The sequence below is a fragment of the Meleagris gallopavo genome, chromosome 6 (genome assembly GCF_000146605.3).
Source record: "Meleagris gallopavo isolate NT-WF06-2002-E0010 breed Aviagen turkey brand Nicholas breeding stock chromosome 6, Turkey_5.1, whole genome shotgun sequence".
NCBI classification, from domain to species: Eukaryota; Metazoa; Chordata; class Aves; order Galliformes; family Phasianidae; genus Meleagris; species Meleagris gallopavo.
This window is the reverse complement of record NC_015016.2, coordinates 46,205,603-46,224,618: the sequence shown is the minus strand read 5'-3', so window position 1 is coordinate 46,224,618 and position 19,016 is coordinate 46,205,603. Positions and strand designations below refer to the sequence as shown.

Sequence of the window (19,016 nt, the reverse complement as noted above, 5' to 3'; positions counted from 1 at the left end):
TTCTTGGCGTAATTCCCATAGCTTAGAAAGGCTTAATCAAGCTTTATGGGTTATTGCCAGCTCCCTTAGATAGCTTCAGGTTTTCATAACTTGTGAAGGAATGAATGAATGAGTGAATAAATGAATGGGTGGGTGCTGTCATTGAATACAGAAACAGGAGGATAACATCAAAACCAAAGAGTATGTTTCCAGAGTGGAAACCACCACTCATGAGTCATTTGTGACACTGCTGCCAGGATATTTTATGCTGAGGAAGGCATGAGGGCTGGGTATATATGCCCAGTATTTCTGATAGCATAAACCATACTGGAATTAAGAAATACTGTATGCCTGCAGTGGTGCATCCAGCTGAGTTCCCATGTTTAGAGCTTTGCTCACTGGGGAGCCTGAATTGCAGCTGGAGAATTTCTTCTGCAAATGACTTCATACTGAGCATAAGTCCTTTGCTCCTGCTTTGGTATTTTTATGCTACTTAGATGATTTTTAGCACTTTCTGTGTGTAAACGAAAAGGAAAAAGAAAACAGCAGCAAGTACAGCTTTTGCAATCAGAAGGAAAAATAGAATGACATTCACGGTGATGGAAACAACATTTTCTCCCTAACACATTAAGAGATTTGGCTTTACTTAATATTTTAATCCTCCAGACCAGCAATGTATTTTAACACTGATCCTGACTTTCAGCACAGAGGACCCTGGATAGTGAAGTCAGTGGGGCAGGGCTCCACTCTTACTGTGTGTTTGTGCAAAGTCTGGAACAGAGAAATGTAGACCTGTGATTATGGCTCCCTGCTGCAAGCAGAATGTAAACAACCCAGCATAATAGAGAAAACTTTCAGTGAGATTACTCTTCTGACAGATACTTACTGTAGTTTATAAAACATACCATACACCTCTAGCATACTATTCATTTTGAAAGAATGAAAAAAATTAAGCCCTCTTATTACTTTAGCGTAGGACAAATGAGCCACTTTTCATCTTTCATTTTATTTAATATGCTTAATGAAAACATATGAGATCACTGAGATTATAGAAATAGATTTGGCAGCATTTTCTTATTTAGTTGGTTGGAGACGTGTCACTTAGATATAGAGCTCTCTGCACCTCCAATAATAAGTTGTTTGCTCTGTGAAGAAGTATTACCAGCTCAGGGCTGTAAAAAGTTTGCATTTCTAAAACCATGCGCCATACCCTACTTTTATCCTAAGAATATGAATATTCCATGGAATTACAAAGGGAAAATCAGTGGGTATTTGTCATATGTATCATTAGCCATTGAGAAATTACTTTCAATTCCTACATGCAATTTTGCTTTCTCTGCGTTTTTTAACTTTTGAGTGTTTTTTCATTCTTTCTTTCTTTCTTTCTTCCTTTTTTCTTTTTGTTTTAATTAGTGAAGTTCGAATTTCACAAGCTATTCTCCATCTATTAGGAGTCCACCAGAGAATGAAATCACAGCCCAGGCAAGGGCATGGCTAGTTCTTTAGAATATCGAATATCCAAAGCTATCACAGTTAATTGTACATTTCTTGGAAAGGATATCATACTTTATGATTGAACTAATTTCCTCTACCAAAGCTGGCTTGCAAAGAAGTTAGAACGAGATTATGAGTTTATTGCTATTGTGACTGCTTTACTAATGCCTCAGCACTTAGTTTGCTTGTGAATATTCCCAGAATGAAATAGATAATACCAGTTTAGTGCCACCAGTTTGGTGGGGAACTTTGTGTGGAGGCATCGATGGGCACTATAACATGCAGCCCATCCTTATATGCCTTAGGGCAAACTCTTAGAGATATGGGTGGATGGAAGGTTATGGGGTGGGAAGATAATCATATATTGTCTTACTAAAAACCTTTTCACCTTCATTTGAATCATCTAATCCTGGCATCTGTCATTGAATGTGGAAAGAGATGGTTTGGGGACCTATGAAGTCTGACTCTTTGGCTGACTTTTCTCACTGCCTCTCAGTCTCTCAGCACTAATGTGCTGCAGTTCTGAGCCAGGAGGCCAGTTTCTTGAGGCTAGGGTTCAAGTTAACCTCAACATTCATTCAGTTTTTAACTTTGTATTTCAAGTAAAGGCAGGGATTTTGTAGCAGTGACAGGTTGCTGCTAAGGATAGTATCATCCCTTTATGGTGTCAGCTTGTGTTACTCCTGGCTATGCCTAAGAAAAGGTCTCTATATCATCACCACTTCCTTTGAGTTAACTCTTTTATGAAGAGATCCCTTTGGTATCTGTTATATACTATGGCCTCAATATAGTGCCTTAAATTCTAGATTTTCTTGTTCACTTGATTTCTTTAATTCTCTATTTATGTAAGAATATGTTTTATGCACTGTGTTGCCATGTTATCATAAATACTTACACAGTCAAACACCAGATACCCCAACCTTAGCAATCACAGAGAAGTTGTTCAGAATTCTTGTATTAGAAAATAGTATGAGATGTCTGTGGTGACACACAGATGCACTGGTACCACGTGTGTGGGCATCTTGTCCAGTGCAGTAAACTAGAAGAAAATTCAAAACTATTGGAGGCTTTCCAATGCTGCTTTCACATGTAACATTGCTCTGGAACTATATGATAAACATTTTAATAGACCTATGACCGGAGTAAGAATTTTGAAATTGTAAGATGTACTGATTGTGAATGATTTGGCTGGTGAGAGAAAAGCAGGAATAAATGATGACATTGTTCATCACACTCCTCACAGCAATAGGAGGTCATGGTTCTCCAGTTGTCAGCCTTGGCTAGCACATTAGATATCAGAACAAGAACAAATAGCAGATCTAACTAAACAGTATTTTAGATTTTAAGGTTCTTATGGACCTCACATAATGACTCTTCCCTACCCCCTATATATAGGCGAAACAGGAGACATTTGGAAAGGCAAAATTGAGTTCCAGTGGGGAGCAAAACCGAAGCACTGGGAGGGGGTGGTGACTTGCTTTCTGCTGTTATTTGTTCAGTGAACATGAGCTGGATTGCATCATATGCTTGTGAGCACTGTGGTCCCGGCATAGCTCACTCCCATGGCCATTTTACTCCACTGTGTTGAATGCCCTTTGTATGGCCCCTGCCTCTCATATCTCTTGGTCGTGATGATTGCAGTGGCTCAGCTGCAAATAGGTTTGATTGTACACAGTTAGATGGGAAAGAGTTGGATTTTCACTGTTTAGAGAATGACTTAATAAGCTTGGGAGATTTTGTATATATTTTTCTACTTCTGTGTTGATGAAAGAAGACCAGGATTACCCAATATGAAGTTTTATTTTCTAGTAGCTGTCAGTGGCTTTGCCATTGTTAAGACATGTGAAAATATATTTTCTACTAAGCGTATATATGATTCAGACTTCACATATTTTTGCCAGCAGATTTAATACTACACAATGTACAAGTTATTTTTTTTTTTTTTTTTTTTTTGTTTGCTTGGCTAGAACTGGTATTTAGTGTTAGCATGCCTGGATCCTCCCTGAGGATTAATTTATCAAAAACTAAATAAAACATGTCTTCTGGCTGTTTTCTTTTTCCTGATGTTTATTTTCCATGTCAATAGAGAGGTTACTTTTTCAAACAGAAAGTGGAGGGAAAGCAAGAAAAATACTAATAGAAGAAGAAAAATGCTGAAGAAATGGGAAATGGGGAGCCAGTCTATTATACTCTATCATTTTGTCTTGCAAGAATACGGAAATGACTTGTCTATAAAATTCTCATTAGCCTAAAATAAGCAAAATTCTCTTCTGGAATCTTATTAGGCAGTGCCAAATTGAGTAACAAAAACTTATTTTTAATGAACTTCTGAGGACACGGGTTGAGTTTTAGCACTACAGACCTATCTTCTCCAGTCAGTTTCCTTCTTTTCACTATACTGCTCTGTGCTTGGGTATTTAGGGAAGAAAGAAGGGTCATTTAAAAATGTTGCAGGATCTGGGATGATAAATGGCTTCCTGATTGTCAGCTTGCCCACATGCCATTAATGAAATCTGCTGTAATTTGCATTTTTTGTTACTTCAGTCCAAATCTGGGTGAGTGCTTATTTGGAATTAAATTGCTCTCTTTAAAATTAAATCAGCCAAAGATTGGTTCATAATGTTTGGAACCAGGGTGCTCAAAGGTGTGTGCAACATTGAACCAGAACAGATAAATTAATAAATTAGAAGAGATTAAGCTTTAGAATTAGAATTAGAACTATTTTATGGTAATTTACTGTACAGGAATGACTTAAGTGTAGAAGATCATTTTGCTTTTATTAAGTCATTGTAATGTAATTAGCAGTTTTCACTGCATATATCACAATTGAGCAACTTCAAAGTGTTTGGTGGTTTGGTTTGGTTCAGATAAGCAACCTTCAGCTTGCATGTTTATCTAGGACTTATCTGAACTACTTGGATTGAAGGTGGTAATAGGAACAAAACCTACAACTGACTTAAAGTTAATATATTACATTAATAAAACACCAGCTGTTCCTAAAGAAAGAAGCAGGAAAGACTAAAAAATTAGGTCACACTTCTTGACTGACATGAAACACATTAGCTCCATTAAAATTGATACAGACCAGTGATATTTAATGTTCTCCTGTATGTAGAATCCTAAAGGTGGGTTGTAAGTCATGAGAATAAAATTACCAGCTCACAGTGGACTAACTGGAATCTCTTCTCATGAGCTTTTGGGGTTCCTCTCCTGAAAACCTTCTCTTTAGTTCTTTCTTCCAACAGTTTTAAGTGTGCGTTCAGTCTGAAGTAAGTGCTTAGCATTCAGTGATTGTGCTAGGCACTGGTCTTTCTTGATTTATTATTTTCTCCCACTCTCCCTTTCAAATGGAGAATGGAGACAGTAACTTAATGTAATAATATTTCCAAAGGGAATTTAAATGGCTTTTAGAAACTTGAAGTATGTTAGGACATACTCTGTTGTAGAAACAGGCATCAGCACCTCCACTGGGGTCTCTGAACAGGAATCATCCAGTGACTGCTGCTTTACCAACCAAGTATGGTGGTGGACCTTTAACCATGGGTGAGTAGGATGGCTAAATCAAGTTGGCACATTAGAGCAGGAAGGTTTCACCTAGCTGAATTTGAATGAGGCTCGTAGACTTCCATGCTGTCATTAAGTGGCTTAGGAAAATCCAGGTTTCAGATGTCAAATGAGAGATTTGTTCACCAAAAGTAAGGATCACAAAAACTGGCTGATATGTAGGCTTTGTTTTCTTTCCAATTTGAAGAAGGGATGGTGGGCATAGCTTTGGTGTTTGCGTGATGCTGCTCTAAATGTTTCATTCAACCTTCTGGCCTGTGCCAATGTTTGGAAGCAGTCTCCATACCTCTAGCTCTTCTTAAGACCTACCCAGTCTGGTTTCTCTTTCAAAATTTTACTTTCGCTACCTGCAAGCTTTCCCTGCCATAGTAACATTTGTTGTGCTGTCAACAAGTGCTGACAACAAACCCCTTGTGTCACCAGAGTACGTGGCTGACGGATGGTGAGAGCTTGGCTCCCATCTTGCTGCTTTATGCAGAGACAATTGCTGGTGCTTCTTGGATAGCTGCACTGCCTTTGTGATTTTGGCCAGACTAATCCTTAAACTGAAAATTTCAGTTTAATTTGCACTTCTGCATGCACAGATTAGCTCAGGGTCATTAACTTTCTTACAGAGGAAACACTTTACATTAAAAAACATGATGGTGAGCAAATATGCGAGTTATTTTGCAGTCAAAAGTGGGTTCCAAGCTGGGCTATCGCTGTGCACGGCGCTGAAGAGTCCAGACCTATATGATAAAACACATGCGTGGATGTTCAGCAGCACAACTTGTTCCATTTTGAGTGCTTAGAGGGCAGGCATGTATTTAAACTTCCTTGAATTGCACTCAGAATCCCAGTATGGCATGTTTTCTGCAAATAGAGGCTGCTAAAATGCTTTGCTTTTGTCAGGGTTTGCGCTGGGCAGTAGGATAATGACAAAATACTGTACATATCGTGGTGGTTTGTTGTTTTTTTTTGGTACAAATATCAATATAAAAATGGTATTTTTCAGAATGGGACTTTATAATGCTTAAGAAATGTATAGGACTTCAAGTTCCCCATTTGACATTGACTTCCAAGTATGAGTTCTCATACAGAGCTCTATTAATATACTGAAAATGTAAACACTTGATTATTCAAAACACTCTGTAGGTGCTTTGCTACTGGGGAGAAAAAAGTGAGATCGAGAGCTGTATTTCAGTATTTGTCAAGGATTGAGTTATCACAGACAGTTCTTAAGACTGCTGATCCACTCTTTTAAAAACGTACTGGTTTCAACTTAAGCTAGTGAAATTGCCCAATCACCTTCAGAATTCTCTTCTTTTGATCTTAGCACAGAAGAGCTTTTGAATGCTGCAAATACTGCAGTACAAGTCTTCTTCCATTTAAGATCTTAACTAGAGGTAGTCAATGAGTTTGTAAATAATCTTCATACACCAGGTTTCCTTTCAATTTTGGTTTGGATACAAAATAATTTTGCTGGTATTTTAAGCTCCTCAGCCATTCAGAGCCGTTACCCTAAAGTTTTCTTGAACACTGGGGTAGAAGATCTACTGGTGTAGGCCTGATAACTTGTCTTTGTTTTCAGAAGGGTACAAAATGTAGCCCAAAGCAATTCAGGACAGGGCACCCTGCACATCAGACAGTGACTGGTAGAATATTTGCTGAGGTGTGGGTAGGTATAAGGCTCTGTGGCATCATTTGACTGATCTTATTTTTGTGCTTGATGATTCTGTGTCTGGACTGTCACAGTCCAGTCAGGACTTCTGTTTGTTTGTTGGGCTCTTTGATCAAGCCTATTTTCAATAAAGTAGACTAAGAAAAAACCCTTGTAGCAATAAAAGGAAAATGGGCATTTTTTTCTGTAGGAATTGGGTTATGTGCTGCTTTTAAAATTTTTGATCAGATTCACTTTGTCTCTCCAACTAATTAATTTTTCATTGGTACAATTTTACACTGATAAACAAACTTTTTCTTAACAAATACTTTGTTTCCACTTAATAAGTCTGCTATTTTATTTTATTCTTTTTTCTCTCTTTTTTTTTTTTTTTTTCCTTTTGCAAAATACCAGAGAACAGTAAATAAGAGTGAGAAGGAAACTAGTAGGATTTCGAATCGAAAATGAGTTTTTTTTTCCAAAAGGCTTCAACAAAACTTCATTTTGCATTAAAAAAATGTGCACAGAACCTGTCTGTGGGTGAACCAACCTCTTTGCTGTTAATGAAGTTGCAGTGTCACACAGAAAGTCAGACAAAGCTAAACCCTGTGGGGCTCCAGAATGTTCCTACTCACCACCCACATGGAGAGCCTGATGGCTTTTAGTTTACATGGATGTTGGTCTCATGTCACAAAAGTGGAAAGGCAAAAAGAAGAGGGAGTGCCGCCAATGTCATTGCATCCATTCTGAGCTGCACTGTCTGAAGAGCTTTCCTGGGGGATTTGGTAATGGATGGGGACAGACAGTATGACTGACATTTTTGGCTCTTCTCTCATTCTCTCTCCTGTGGTGCAGGGGGAGAGTACAGGCTGCTCGTGAACAGGCCATTGAATTATCAGCAACACACATTTTTAAGCAAATTGCTGCTGATTTTGGTTTATTTGGAATGGTTACAGTTTATAAGCAGCCTGGCCAGTTGAGCATCAGGAGCAGACATCCAGGGGGCTGCTGCCAGACTGCCAGACCTGACATGGCACAATCCTGCTCGTCAGCTCTCAGCTCTGCATCTTCTAGTAACCCCAGGCAGGGAACAGGGCACATTAAGGATGCTGCTTTATGAGCCTCAGCAGCAGTCTTCCAGGAATTGCTGCATTCAGCTGGACTGACGTGTGCTTCTGTCTCTCCCTCCAGACTGCAGTTTTGGAGGAAAGACATACAACAGCTCTATGAGATGGCACCTCCCTAGCAATCCCTGTATTACATACCAGTGCCAGGTAAGCATGTCATAAGTACCACACTGATTGAGTCATGAGCTTTTCCATAAGGTCAGAACCTTTTTTATCCAGTTCCAATAAGCCAAAATATTTTATACTTAAAGCGCAATAAGGACTTTGCATTTAAAGCAGCTGAAATCTATTCAGAAGTGACCCACTGTAACTAGACATCCAGAATTGTGGGTTGTACATGAGCTGAGTACTCTGAGACCCAAACGATGCTGAAAGAGTAGTGCTTGGCTGTGCCATTTCTTTCCGTCTTGACCTTGAAATAATTCCTCTTTTCTCAGCACATTAGGTGTTTTCTGAAATACAAATTACTGTTTTAGTAATTCAGTGCTTTTGTGTGAATGTTGTCCACATACCTGGAAATGCCCTTCAGGAGAAACCCACAGTTATACACAGATCCTCACCCCCAGGTTTGTTGAAATGGACTTTGACTCCTTGAACGAGTAGTACAGGAAATGTTAATTTACTAATACTTATCAGGAGAAGCATCAAAGACAAGCATCTCACCTCTACAAAACAAGATGCTTTTATCTGCTAAGTCTTTTTCCTCTGAGGGGAGAGGGGAAGAATACCTTGTGTCTGGTTCCACTAAAGCTGCATGGCAGATTGCTAAGGCTAAGGATGCCTGATAAAGCAGGATTCCTTCTCCTGAAAAGGTGCTTCCTTTCTTACCTGATGCATTTTAAGGCAAATCCTGCGTCTGGAGTCAGGGAGACTCAAGTGAATCTTTTGGCTGCGGATTAACCTGCATCCTGATACCAGGCAGCAGGGACAGCCTTTGACACCCACCTCTCCACACCATTTTGCCCTTTGCTGTAACTGTACTGTTAATAACTGTGAATGTTAGCTTCTTAAAGCAACCACAACAGTAACAATGAACATGTATGATCTGCTCTTTTGCAGGAGGGAGTGATAATAGAGTCGGAGGTACAGTGTGTTGTTCATTGCAAAAACCCATCCAAAGTTGTGGGGATGTGTTGCCCCGTGTGTCCAGGTGAGATATTCCATGGGGAGATGCTGCTCCGTGCATGTGCATGCAGCTGTTTTTTGTAATGGTAACAAGTATTAACCTGGGAGGTTGATTGAACTCTCGTTTTAAACTTTACTAGTTACCTAAATATGGGCCACTGGCTCATGTAAGAAGCTACATGACACAAGAGAATGCTTAATATTTTTAGTAGAGAACATGTAGCCTCTGGCAATGGCTGCATGTCTTTACAATATTTTCAGAGAGTCAGTCAGCTGTTTTTTTCCTGGCTGATGATCAGAATTTTGATTGGAGAGGAAATATAAGAGTAATCCTAAAAGAAAGTTTGTTTTTTTGAAAGATGACGTGAATGTATTGCCTTTGTGAAGCAGTGGCAAATTAACCTGGTTTTATTGCTAATTTGATTTGAATAGAAATCTTATAGGCAAGTGCAGCTTCTGTTGTGATATAATGGGTTTATTACACTAATTTTTTAAATATCTGCCAATATTTAACATGAACTCAGGGACTAAGAACAAGCAATGAGAAAAAGTAAACAATTTATGAAAATGTTTCAAAGCTGCTTTTAAATGGAAGACTTCATTTAGCCTCAACTTCATTGGTACAGATTTGTCTGCTGTAGAAGAATGCTTTCCCCAAAACTATATTTTGGGATTCTCAAGGCCTTTGTAAGGGCTTCTGGAGTGATTTGTCCCAGAGAGGATGTATGATTTACTTTTCATATTGTCCTGTGAAAGGGAGTGTTGCAGTAAAAAGGCAGTGTGCTATCCTGAGCTAAACTTATTCAAATACTGTTTTCCAGGTTGTATATTTGAAGGGAGGCATTACAATGAAGGAGAAGAATTTAGGCCTGAAGGAAATAAATGCACCAAGTGCTCTTGTGTTGTAAGTATTTGCCTTTTGGCACTGTGTCTCCCTGTATGAACTTTGAAAGGCATGTTATTATTGTCATAACAAAACAAAACAATATAAGGAATTCAGAGTTACTCTTCTCTTGGAGTTAAGATATCTGTTGAAATTTTTTTCCTGTGCTAATACATTATATCACTGATATTCACAGTTTATCACCTTTTTCGTGACCACACACTGTGTGCAGATAGAGCATGATATTTTGGAGTGGGTTGAGGCAGAAAATTAGTGATGTTTTTTTTTGCAGTGGGATCATGCAGGAGAGAAAAGGCTTTTTGGGTTTCATCTATTGATCAGTTTAAGGAAACATCTAGTAAATGCTGATCCTTCACAAGGATTTCTTTCTGCAACAAGGGCTTTGGCTCTGAATTACTGAGTGAAAAGATGAGGGTAGCCTCCCTAGGCTGTCCCAGGTGGATTTTGACTTGACGCTTAATGAAAAGGTCATATCCTGGATTTCATCCTTGACTAGCAACAATATCGAGAGGAAGTAATAATTGCATCCTCTGGGTAATGAGCACAGGCTTCTCTTTCACTTCCATTAAGTTAAAAGATAATGCTGTATAGCTGGGGTAGATAACTTTGACTTCACTGGTGTGATCTGTGAGACCAGTAAAATGCAAAGCTCAAATCGCTGCTTTTGTTGCAAATGATGGGCTGGCTATCAGCAGAAAATGCAAGATTGGGGAACTTTACTTTTCAGTGGAATGTCACAAAGTTTTCTCAGTACTAGACGTGGCTCTCCTGCATCAGTAAAATAAAAAAAAAGGGGCTGGGGGGCAGGGGAGACTGATAGAATTAAAAATAAATATGTATTTATACACACATTTAATGAAGAGACTGCAGAGAACTTTTGAAGAAACAAAATTCCTTCTAATCTGTGGAATTAACATACACTAAATCATCGCTGCTCCTGAGGAGATTTGGGCAGCTTGGGGTTGGTATTTTTTTGTTAGTTTTTTTTTTCCCCCAAGTTTTCTCCTGTAATAATGAAAATATGTTGTCACCCTTGTCAATGGTGATCTACACCCCTGACTCTGCTGCCTGCCTGCTGTCCTGAGCAGAGGGGCATAGCTCCCTGCATTCTCTTCAGGTCCCTTTGCTCTTCAGCTGCAGAGGTGAGGCAGCAGTTTTACACTGCAGCTTTCCTTGGTGAAGGCAGATCTGAGTGGTTAAGAAGTCTGTGGAGACAGGCTTTAGTCTTTTGGGGCTGTGCATTGTTTTTTCCTAAATTCTAGATGGATAGTGCATATTACCCAGTTGTTAATGTGCCAGTATCTCCTCGATCGACTTTCCTTTATTCCCTAAATAGCAAAAGCAGCTGTGCCTCAAAGAGCACAGTGGGGGAGTGGGATATCTCGGAGGAGAAAAGATAAAGAAATATAGGCATACAGGGTCAGACCTCAGGGCCTTTCCTTGACAGTAACCAGTCCCAGGTACACTAGAGAAGGAAACAAATCAGCTACTGATAGTAAGAGGTTTAAAGCCTGAAGCAAGAGACGTAATGATCCCTTCTGAGAAGGGCAGTGTGATGATTTGGGATGGTAATTATATGTGTATAAAATGTCCAACTCTAAGGCTGAATCTTATAGACAGCAAAAGAAAAGTGCCTGTGTGTATGCCACTCCTGAATTCTCTCTCTCTAGTTCCTTTTTTTAGTACCTCTTGCCCATTTCCTGCAGAATTTGGGCCCATGTTAGTTCTTACATAATTTAAATTGGAAGCAAGTTAACAGAAGCATCCTCAGGCTGCAGTAGCTGTTTACTGCCTGCTTTGCATCCATATTCTTTTGGGAATGAGTTTCCAGTGAATCTCTTATCTAAGCAGTTGCTGGATATGCAGATACCAATCTACTCCTGTGATACGATGGGAACAGGCTTGAGTGTGATGTGCTTTAACTTGTGCAGTGTTTAAAAGATTAAAGGCAGTTCCTTGCCCCAAATTAGATTTCTTCTGCGATGCTTTGCAGTTGTAACTATTTAGTGAATATATTGTGGGAGTGTAATGGAGGAAGTGACACAAATTGCTGTCAAGTTATTTCTGGGATGGTGATGGTGCAAAACACTCACTCAAGCATGAATTCTGGGTTTTGCTTAGGAATGAACTTTTCTAATAGTGAACTATTCTGGGCTACAAAGGGCATCATTGTCCTTGGGGACTGGAGGCAGCATTAAACAGGAAGAAAGCAAGGAGGGATGGCTGTGGTTTGTATTTCTAGAGAAACATAGGGCTGTTCCACACTTAATCACTCATTGTAATGGATTTATTACTTATAAAAGGAAATTTTACAGTTGCAAAATGATGTGCTCAACACTCTACACATGCCAGAAATTCAGGATTGCAGAGCCCAGTCTTCATAAAGCTCTTTGGTTGTTCAAGTCTGTGGTGTTTTCAGCTCAAAGCAGTGCCTAATAGACACTATTGAGCTCCCAAGGAATGTGAAGTGGCCGTTAAGATGGGTTTTTTTGTTGTTTTTAATGTGCATTTTCTGTGCAAATCAAGACAAAGCAGGGCATTAGAGCTTGGGGAGCTCTGTCTCCTTGCAAGCCCCTGGCCATAAAGGATGCGACATGCACTTCCTTCAATCCTTGCCTGCTATGCTATCAACTTGTTAGTGCAGTTTCTGTTTATCACCACTTGTGGTCCTTGTTATTGTCTACTGAGATCCAGACCAAATTCACTGGGCTCATTTCATGTAGATGATTGAAACAACCCATTAGCTAATAACTTTTGGGTTGCTACCAAGCCAGGCTGCCCTCACAGGGGTGAGGCAGGGATGAAAGGCTCCGTATACCATTACCACTTTCCTGAGCGATCTACTCCTTAGGGTGACTAAGATTTCTTGCTGAAAATGAAAATGTATCACCTCTCACTCAATGCATATTGCCTGTCAGGAGTGAATGGGCCGGCTTTTAATGACTCAGTTTCTCTGGGGAGATGCATTTGTGTAAGAAAGGTGGACAGGATAATAGGGATCTCCTCTGGTCGGCTGAAACCCAGCTGTCTCTCAGTAATTCATCTGTCTAGCCTGGTCCTGCTTTTCTTGATAGGCCAGTAGAGTGGTCTAGAGAGAGCCTGAATATTTTCCCTTCCATAAGCACCTACTTAAGTGAAGGACTGACTGCTTTAATCAAGTGTTATTTCTCAGATACTACTTTTTTGAGTCTGAGAGTGTGCTTCTGCTTGCACGGTGAGAGCACTTGGCTTCATGTTTCCTTTCTTACAGCCTGCGCTGAAATAGTCAGACTACGATTATCTCAAATGTTTTCATTTTCTCTTTTGACGTAGCACATTTGAAAAAATAAAAAACAATAGCAAGAGGACCGGAGAGAGAGAGAGAGAGAGAGAGGAGGTAGGAGAGGAGGCTCGGCAGGAAAATGACCTTGGGAGTGGTAACTATGGAGAAGCATATCTCTTAATGGTAGTATCCAAACTCATAACTAGCTGCTCTGACCACAGGCACGGTCTCACACTGCCGTTACCCAGACCATGGGCGCTGTGCGTTCGGGCATGTGAGGCATGCAGCCATACGAGGGGCTGCCATGCTGAGAGCATGCTGTGCTATGGAGACGTCTCCGCTGAAGGCTGGTCTTCCCCTGAAGCCCCAGCTGCGAGCAGTGGCTTGTTGCATTTGGGGAACAATCGCAGGCTAGGTTATGGCATTGCTGGAATGGCTGAGGGATGCATGTATTACCAGCTGGATTGGAAACGGGATAGGTTGTGCCGTCCATCTGTCCAGCAGGATGCATACTGTAGGGCTGTCCTCACGGCTGCTCTCCTGAAATGTTGCAAAGCAAGTGAAACTTAAAGGGATGAAAGCAGAGCATGGGGGTTTGGAGAACTGAATTTAAAAGCGGCCTCAGCTCTGTGTTTGTGTGTACATCAAGGGCTTTTTTGCTCCTGCGCAGGGGGACTCAATGTGCACACCACTGCTGGTCTGCAGGTGTACTTGTGGGTCTGTGCAGGAAATGTCTTGTTGTTTATGTTCCCGAGTGTTAGAGTGCAAAAAGTGCATAATGAAAGTTTTGCACAAAGAAAAGGAAATCACACCAAGAAATCTGTTCCTAAATCAATGAGTAACAGACGTTGCAATGGCGATAAATAAGGAGAAACTACATATGCTTGTATTTTGAACATTGAGGGTGGAATTCTTGTCTAGCTCCAGACATTTAGAAAAAATGTGTCTAGTCTGAACTACTTATCTGGGCTCCTCTTCAGCTGATAGGGAGAGAGGTAGGATGGATTACCCTTGCAGATGCCTATCTTTCTCTAGTAACTATAGGGGGAGCCTTTGTGGCTCCCACAGCCCCTGAGATGGCTGAAGATAGCTGGGATGGATTCCACCCCTGCAGTCAGATCGGTGATGGAGCACCCTGATACTGCATTAAAAGATTTACTTTAACAAATATTGGGAGCTGCTGAAGTATGTTCCCACAACAACTCCAGTCTACAGGGAATCTTGTAATTAAACATGGGGAGTGCACAGTTACGTGTATGGCAGTGAAGGCTGGCAGTGCAAATTAAGTCCAAATTAAAATATCCATTCTCACTGCAGTGCCAAATGCCCATCTTTCTGAATTTCCATGTACTTGACATGCTTTGATTCAGTTCCAAATTACAGCAGATGCTTTCTGCCCCTCTTTGAAGTCAATGAGATAGAGACTGAGTTTTAGTCAGGATGAAAAAGTAGAGTAGATCTTTTCGTAAGAATAGGGTTTATTTGCTCAAAGTTAGTGATGTAAGAAGTATTTGTCTTATATGTGGATGAAAGTGGAGAGCAGTAAGCATTCAGAAAAGGGATATGGAGTGATGTTCTGTGTTTCTCTGAAAGCCCCCCCACTTCCAGATTTTTTGCAAGTCCTGAAGGATTGGTTTTCTAGCCATAACATAACCAAAACATAACATAGCCAAAACATAACCATCCAGCTAGGTGTAAAAGTATGGCTGTGCAGGTAGATGTAGAAGGGTATGGACCTGGCTATGCACTGAACTTCAACAAGAAAAATACTGTGACACAGACATATAGCACTGTCCAGTTATTTGTTCTTTATCTGATTTTCTTCAAACTTAGAAAACTATATCTGCATCCTTGGAGATTTATACACTACATGCACTATGTCTGAAATATTAAATCCCATTAACTTTGGAAGCAACAAAGTGAAAATCCAAGGAAATTGTCCAAACTTTGGGCAATTTCTTTAAATATTGATTGGAAAACACTGAGTATTTTATTCTTTTTTTCTTTTTTTTCTTCCAGTGAAGGAGCTATATAACCATCTACAATCTTTTCTTGATTTGAAAGTGTGTTCAATAAGAACTTAAAAAAAAGTTTAAATAACAGTCATGATATAAATTTAAAAATAAAATTAATAACAGTTTTTTCTGAAAGACAAGTATGCCCTAGACTAGCTCACAATTCAGTGTAATTATTCTGTATAAATGATTTGCTTTCACAGGCACTTTGAATCTCCACGGTCAGATTTCCTCTCTCAGTGGATATCTGAATGTCATCCTACATCTCTTCCACCTGGAGATCTTTCTAACTCACCTGATTCCTATATGCTCCCAGCTAAGTCTGTTCCTGTACTGTTCCTTTGTCACGCTTTTAATTTTGGTGTGGATTGAATCACTCTTTCTGTGCTGCAAGAGCCCACGCCCAATTAAGTCTTATTTCCAGGAGAGCAGAGGTAATGAGCAGCTTCCTAAAGATCCAGGTGACTCTCTAAAGACAGCAGGTCTAAGAAAGATCACATCTTTCTCATATCCCTTCCTTCCTCAAAGACATAGTTTGCCCCTCCTGCCCATCAGAGATCAGTTCAAATGCACCTTCCACACTTCAGCAAGCTTCGTGCTGCTTTGACTTTGCTTCCAGCTGTTCTCCCTTTCCTCCATCATTTCACATAGGTCACATTACCTAGTTCATATTGTTTCTGAGATTGCATCTGTGATCTTTAATCAACGTCCACTGTGTTTTAAGTCTGAAGGGCACAGTTCCCATCCCTATGAGAAGAAAGTGTGGAAGAATGTAAAGAAAGATAAATGGGTGATTTGGCAGATTTCAAGGGGGATATTGTCCATCTGAAGAGTGGAAAGACTGAGGAATTGTGAGAAAAAAAACTCTCATTTCCTCAGGCATGACTTGTTTAAATTTAGACAGAAATTGTCTTTGGAGTTTGATGACCCAACATGGTATTGCAATAATTAATGAATTAAGGGATACTAGAAGATGTGAAAGACTTTAAACTTCCTAAGTACCTGGGGAGCCTAAGTAAATGCTAGTTAACATCCCCTCCTGACTGTGCCCTGCATGCATGACTGCTGTTGCAGTACAGAGAAAAGAGTACAGGACTTATCGTTTAAATGACATGAATGCATACAGCAGGGTGCACGTTGCATTACTAAGGTGTATAAAGAAAGAAAAATAAGTTGACCACTTTTAAATGGTGATAAAAGAAGCTTACACGTTGAGGGTAGGTTGCTGTAGCCCTGGAGAGCAAAGGAACAGAGAGCTTACACTGTCAGGTGTCTGTTCCCTGTCTTGTTAAACTTTTCCTAATTAACAGGCTGAGATCGATTGTTCCTATTGGCAAAGAATTAAGTACACAGAGCTTTAACAATAACAGAGAGCTGTTAACAAGCAGTCTCTGTTGAGGCGACTATTTTTTATTGGCATAGGGCTGCAATGAAGTCTGCAAACATCTCTGCTATAACTCACTCCTTGCAAGGGCAAGAAACTGTCATTTAGCGAAAGCACGGCAGTAAGACAGCAGAAAACAAAGAACCTGGTTAGAATAAGCAAACAAACAAAAACCTTCTGGCCAGCAGGGGATGAAAGGGTCGCACGTGGTTTCGGAAGATTGCACAAAGATTTTATGCAAGCCTGCTACAGCACTTCTTGTAAGCGGCTTCGAATGGGGGTATGCGTGTGGCATCTCGTGGGAACGCTTGTGTGCAAAATTGATTTGGGTCTAAGAGATTCCCACAAGTTGTGGTAGGAAGCAGTAAAAGCAATAGCTCGTCAATTAACGGGGCATTTGTTTGCCAAACATTTTATGAAGAGTCCAAGTCTCTTCTGCCTGGCATTACAATGAGGGAAAGGCTGAAGGGGAGCGCTTAGCTTTTGTGTTTGTCACCCTTTCAGTTTAAATCAACTTGGATGTCACAAGTTTGGGGGCTGTTATCAGGTAACAATAGCTAATGATTTTAAACTTGCACACATCCCTCTGAGTCCCAAGACAAGAGGTTTTAGTAGGTACAATAGTGCTAAATGAATTTATACAAGAGAGTTTAATTAACTGAACAACACCTACCACTCTCCTCTTTTTTTCTGATTAATAAGGGGGGAAAAAATAAAGTAGGATTGGAGACAATACACTGTTACATGTAGGGCTTCACATATCCCTCCCAAAATGTCCCTTCCCAGATATCCCCAAATACGATATCTGTAGCACTTTGAGTACCGTATTTGTTCATTTGTGCTGTAGCCACTGACATTTTTAATGTCTCTTGTAGAAGACATAAAATGTAGTTTGTTTGATTTGCTGTTGATCGTGATTGCCGGATTCTGTCTCAATTATCAGTCTGCCTAAATTCTCCTTTTGGCTCTTTCCATTGTATCCTTCCACTGACTTCTTGCTTTCTTCCCTGGAAGTTTTAAATGTTGTTAAGAGAGCAAGTTTCCAACCTTCTTGTTACAACTATTCTCCAGCTGGGATGTGCTGTGATTTAAGAAAGCAGTCGTATGGAAAGACTAGTCAAAGCCCTTTGGATTCTATTAACTTTTAAAATGCTAACAAACAAATTATTTTCTTTCCTATTTAATGACAAGAGATAAATGCATGGGATTGTGGAGGAGAGGAAAATGATAGCCAGAAAATTTGATTTTCAGGACTGTGTGAGTCTGAAACTTTATATAACTCATCTTCTTAGGCTGAGAAGTGGTGTAGTCAGACTATCAATATAGGTGTAGGAAACAGAAAATAAAAAAAATGCTTTGAGGCACAACAGTGATTTACTTATTCTGCCTTTAACCTGTCAGAAGTTAATTTTGATCAGGAGCCAAACTAACGTAATATCTTTGGCAATCAATCTGAAGGAAACATGCAGAAATGCTTGTGAGCAACTTGAGGTGGGAATCACAGCAGGGCTTAAGCCCTCATCTTCCACTGTAGGTGCTTAAATATGAAAGATGGGACCTTAAAAAAGTTTTCTAACCCCGGAAGCTTAAAAATGTTCTCTAACCCTGGTGATAGATGTTGCCTGAATGTCTAAGTCTCTTCCAGGAAGCCCCACTCCCACACTGCCTTAACTTCCATCCCAAACATGACTAGAACACCATAAACCTGACAGGCCCAAGTTTCAATGAAAAAACGAGTTTATAGCTCTATGCCAGAAGCTTTGAATGAAGCACTGACATTTTCCACAGAAAGTAGAGGGTTTTTTTGTTTGCTTGTTTGCTTTTTGTTTTTTTTTTAATAGGAGCATTATGTGATATTGTGTGCTAAAATAATTGAAATGGAAATGTCTTTATTAACTGTACTTGTGTGTCAGAGCCAATGCAATATAAAGCACAAAGTCTGGGTTTTCAGAAGATTCAGATCTGATGTTTGAGGCATCTGAACCCAAAAGCATTTGAGTAGCTTGTATGCTTTGTGTGCTTTCTTTTCCCTTTTTTTCTTTCTCCAGAACACAGCACCAGAAGTTCTTTTGAGTGTAGGACAGAAGCTAATGTGCCCTTGCCAATAATATCTTTCTTCAGAGAAAAAAAAATTACAGAGCTGGTGTCAGCTCTGAAAGCATAGCAATGAGGGTAGTGTTTCTTTTGCTGTCTTCAGCCCTGCACCCAAATATTCAGCATGCTGGGAAAAAAATATTGTAAATAAAGCAATTTATGTGAAGCCTAAGGATCCTGTGCTTTTCAGTGCTCAGTTCAGTGCTCTTCCTCCTAGTTGCAGCATAACTTTTCTTCTCTTGGATGAATCTGAATAGCAATTCTTAGCAATCACAGTTGCTGATGCACTCTTTGCACTCTGAGCAGCCAACTGAGAATTGCCCTGCTCTCTGGTTTTTGAAGTAGTTTTTAAGATTCCCCTGGGTCCCTGCAATTCCTGTTCTTCCCTCATCTAGGTTTTTATCACTGCACTTAAATGAGCATGGATAT

The 19,016-nt window shown here is 39.9% G+C and overlaps 1 protein-coding gene across 1 annotated transcript in view; it reads left to right on the top strand.

Annotated features, from left to right (window-relative positions):
* The window catches only part of BMPER (BMP binding endothelial regulator), a 144,870-nt gene that overhangs the window by 26,126 nt on the left and 99,728 nt on the right, over positions 1 to 19,016 (top strand). Inside the window, exons 5-7 of the mRNA XM_031554058.1 lie at positions 7,868 to 7,950; positions 8,863 to 8,953; positions 9,750 to 9,832. Of these exons, the coding sequence (XP_031409918.1) occupies positions 7,868 to 7,950; positions 8,863 to 8,953; positions 9,750 to 9,832 (257 nt within the window). The remainder of the gene's footprint in view (positions 1 to 7,867; positions 7,951 to 8,862; positions 8,954 to 9,749; positions 9,833 to 19,016) is intronic.